Raw genomic sequence first — 3828 nt, 5'->3', positions numbered from 1 at the left:
GACATTTCATTGATATTCATGCATGATAATGCTTCTGTCCAGACAAGTGCCAGTGCAAGAAACTAGCTAGGTTTGAAACATCCCAGTTATGCGATATCCACCTTGATCTCTCGATCTCAATCCTGTATAAAATGTGTGGAATATTTTGGTTTGTCACATTTATGCTGAAAATAATCAGTATAGCAGAGTCCAGGAGCTTAGAGAAGCAATTCAAGCAGCTTTGGACAAGCTTGAGTAAGAAATCTTGGATTATCTCATCAAAAGTGTGCCAAATCATAGTGTATATTTAATTTGGTGTAATGGAGACTGTATTGCTTATCAATTTTTTCTTGAAAATAAGTGTTATTTTCACAAAATATAGAATAAAAAACAAATTCCAGTAACATTTTAACGAAATACAAACGTTTTTGACCTCCTCCTGAGATCCTTTGTTAAAATATTGTTACTGGAAGGACTTGGGTTTTTTTTTTTTTTGTGTATTTTGTGTTACAGAATGGTCCAGTTTGCAGAAAAGTTTTTTTATTTATATTATTTTCTTTGAGGTTATAACTTCTTGGCAAATGTAAGCAAAATTTTCTAGTATTATGCAAGTTTTCACAAGAGAAACACTCAATGAAGGGAGGAAAAAAATGACTGATCTATTTTATGGTAATTTTTTCTACGACTTTGTGAGAGACAACCTTCTTTTCGATTATTTGTTATAGTCTAGAATATGTCATTAATGTAGTGAGGTTATAATGTTTTGGAGTACTTTATATTTTTATATGAAGAAAAATAAGTACATCTGCTAATGATGTCAAATTCTATGCATCCTTTTATATATATCAAATAATATACTTCATTATTTATTTTATATTTTCTGAATTATAAAAATATAATAATTTAATTTACAGTAGAGTATCATTGCTAATTTATATTATAAAAAGTTTAAAAAATTCAGAATTGAAAATAATTTTAATCCTAGTTTCTTCACTTCATTTTGCAGTTAAATTATGAATATTAAATTTAATTAAAAGTTAACTTATATAAAATTTAAATTTGAAATATGTCACATAATGACATTGTGAATTCATAAAACTTCTGAGTAACTTATTCTGTATAGACTACAGGATTATAAAAAAAATATTTATCTTTTAACAAATTTTAAGAGAGTAATTTTTAAGTATATTTTGTAATAAAAATATTTATATTAAAAAATGGGTATATAAAATACTTTAACAGACACATGTGAAAGTGAATACAGTCTCTAGTTGTTGACCTCATTATCATAAGAGTTAGCTAATCTGAATATAGTGTTTTTGGCATCAAAATATAATTTAACAAACTAGTTAACAACACTATAAATTTTAAAATTTCAGCTTTCATATTTAATAAAAATTTGGTACTAAAAAGTTTATATATATGTGTGTGTGTGTGTCTGTCTGTTATCTGTGAAACATCATTACTAGTTTCAGTCATAAAAGATTTTTAACTGGCCAAAAATTGTGATAAACTTTACATAAATGAAATACAAAACTTTTTCATATCTGTTGGTTGAAACATATATAAAAGCACTTTAAATATTTAATACAATATATATTTGATCTTTTATAATACATCTGCTAACACTTCACATTGAATAAATTTAACAAAATGAAATAACTATAAAAATTTTTTGCAAAGCACAGCAACATGATTCACTCCACAACTAATTTTTACTACTTCAGCCGGTAAATTAATTATTTGTGGAAAATATATATTATCAATAAATCTACTGCACAGTCTAGAATTTCTGTTTTTTCCCCACATATATAAGTCTCCATGATTTGTAATGGCAGCGAAATAACTTAAGCCACACGATATATTAACAATTTTAACTTCGGAATCATTTTCACTGTTGCTAAAGAGATTCAGAGGTAAAATGCAAGGTTCAACAATATGTGAAACTCTAGCTTCATTTCCTAAAATACCATATCCCCATACGTAAACTTCTCCATGAATGTTAATAACAGCACACATAGTACCTCCTGCTGCTGCATGTATTATTTTTCCCACATTTGGCAGAGATAAATGCCTAGGAATGTTTAATTGTTCTTCATCTGTTGCTAACTTCAACTGTCCGTATTCTGTGTTTCCCCAGCCAAATAAGTCTCCTTTATCAGAGACCGCCAACACTGTATCTGAAGAACCAGCAACTTGTATTATTTTTTCCCCTTTAATGTCTCCTTTCAGTTGAGTTGGAATTCCTTGACTTTTATAATGACCAAGACCTGTCTGTCCATCTGCACCCCATCCACAGCTGTAAACTTCTCCTTTATCATTTAGAAATATTGTATGATCTTGACCACAACTGACATGTTTGATACTTTCAACATTTTGAACTTTATTTATTGTTTTCTTTGCCACATATGTTTCGCCTGTCATGATGCTGTAACCACACTGACCAAATGCATTATTACCAAGAGAAAATGTGCCTTCCTTATCTGTAACAATAATAGTATGAGTACGACCACAGTCTGTCTGAATAATTTTAGTTCTATCTGAACAAGGCAAATTGATTGGTAGAGGCTGTGAAATAACATTGAGTAGAGATCCATTTTGATTAATATGATAACCAATTTGAGAATCATAATTTAGTCCTGTACCAAACAATTTAGCATTCACGTGAGGTGATGTACCAGCAAACACAGTGAATCCATGACCACAAGAAACATCACTAATATTGACATCTTCAGGAAATTTTAGTCTAATTGGTTCATCATCTGTTAGTCTTTCTTCTATACCTCTTAATGGATCTAAATAATTAACACTTCTTAAATATCCAGGAACTGTATAACCCCAAACATATACTTCTTTTTTCTTATCATTAGGAACATTATGATCAGAATTTGGCAAATCTTTCAGTTTGGTGTTAGAGGCACTACAGGTTCTTATATTGTTAGTTCTTGGATATTTTACACCAGTAAATAAAATATTATTGAGCAAAGTAAGGATTGGTACATGAAATTTTAAACGTGATCTCAAAACTCTTTGGTATTGTAACATATTACAAATAAATGAATTCTTCTTCTTTCAGGTACAGAAATACAAGGTGCAGCAATTTATTTTTTTTTTTAGATATTTAGAAACCTATTAAAAATATAAAGCATAAATAAAAATTATTATTTCTTCAAAATATTTTTAAAAATAATAAAGGATAAACCATATAGTTATTGGCTATCATTTGGTTATTAACATTTTTATGATATTTTTGTTATAACTTTTTTAAATATATCATACTATCATACTAGCATTACTATATTATTAAGTAATTTCATTCAATATACTGTAGGAAAATAAAAATAATTGTGTTTATCGTATTTTTATGTGTGTACATTTTGTAAAGATTAAATATATATATATCATTAACCCCCCCCCACATACACACACACACACACACATATATATATGTGCACGTGTGTGTGGGGGGGTTAGATGAGTCAAATTCCTAAACTATTAAGAAAATAAATAAATAAGGGGTTCCTGAGGAGACAAGGGAAAATAGAAGAGCGAGACGAGTAAGGAGAGACAACAGTTGAAGAAGCATGAAGAGGACTGAAGACAGTTACGAAGGCTAGAACATTATCATACTATCCATAATTTGAAGACGGTTACAGACACTAGAATATTTTTGTCCTTTCTATTATTATTCCTACATATATAAACATTAATATTATATATAATATCTCCTATCTTCAAATAAAAATGTATCACTTGGTAGAAATTAAATCATTTTTCATTTATTTTGATGGTTTTGAACTGATCTAATTTTATTTTTTAGAAGCTCTTAAATATCAGATTCTCACAGAA

General features: G+C 28.6%; 1 protein-coding gene across 1 annotated transcript; it reads right to left on the bottom strand.

The window, feature by feature from the left end:
• Positions 1–1422: 1422 nt before the first annotated feature.
• LOC136986380 (RCC1-like G exchanging factor-like protein) lies at positions 1423–3146 on the bottom strand. Its single transcript, XM_067283905.1, has one exon. It carries the CDS (start codon positions 3022–3024, stop codon positions 1642–1644), a length of 1383 nt encoding a protein of 460 aa, XP_067140006.1. The 5' UTR covers positions 3025–3146; the 3' UTR covers positions 1423–1641.
• Between the last annotated feature and the right edge of the window lie 682 nt (positions 3147–3828).

This window comes from Centruroides vittatus, unplaced genomic scaffold (assembly GCF_030686945.1).
Source record: "Centruroides vittatus isolate TY-2023 unplaced genomic scaffold, ASM3068694v2 scaffold_1015, whole genome shotgun sequence".
NCBI classification, from domain to species: domain Eukaryota; kingdom Metazoa; phylum Arthropoda; class Arachnida; order Scorpiones; family Buthidae; genus Centruroides; species Centruroides vittatus.
Note: the sequence above shows the minus strand (reverse complement) of the source record. Positions and strands in the feature narration are given on the sequence as shown.

Coding starts and splice junctions, on each gene's coding strand:
- LOC136986380 (XM_067283905.1), bottom strand. CDS start 3,024: ATGTTACAATACCAAAGAGTTTTGAGATCACGTTTAAAATTTCATGTA.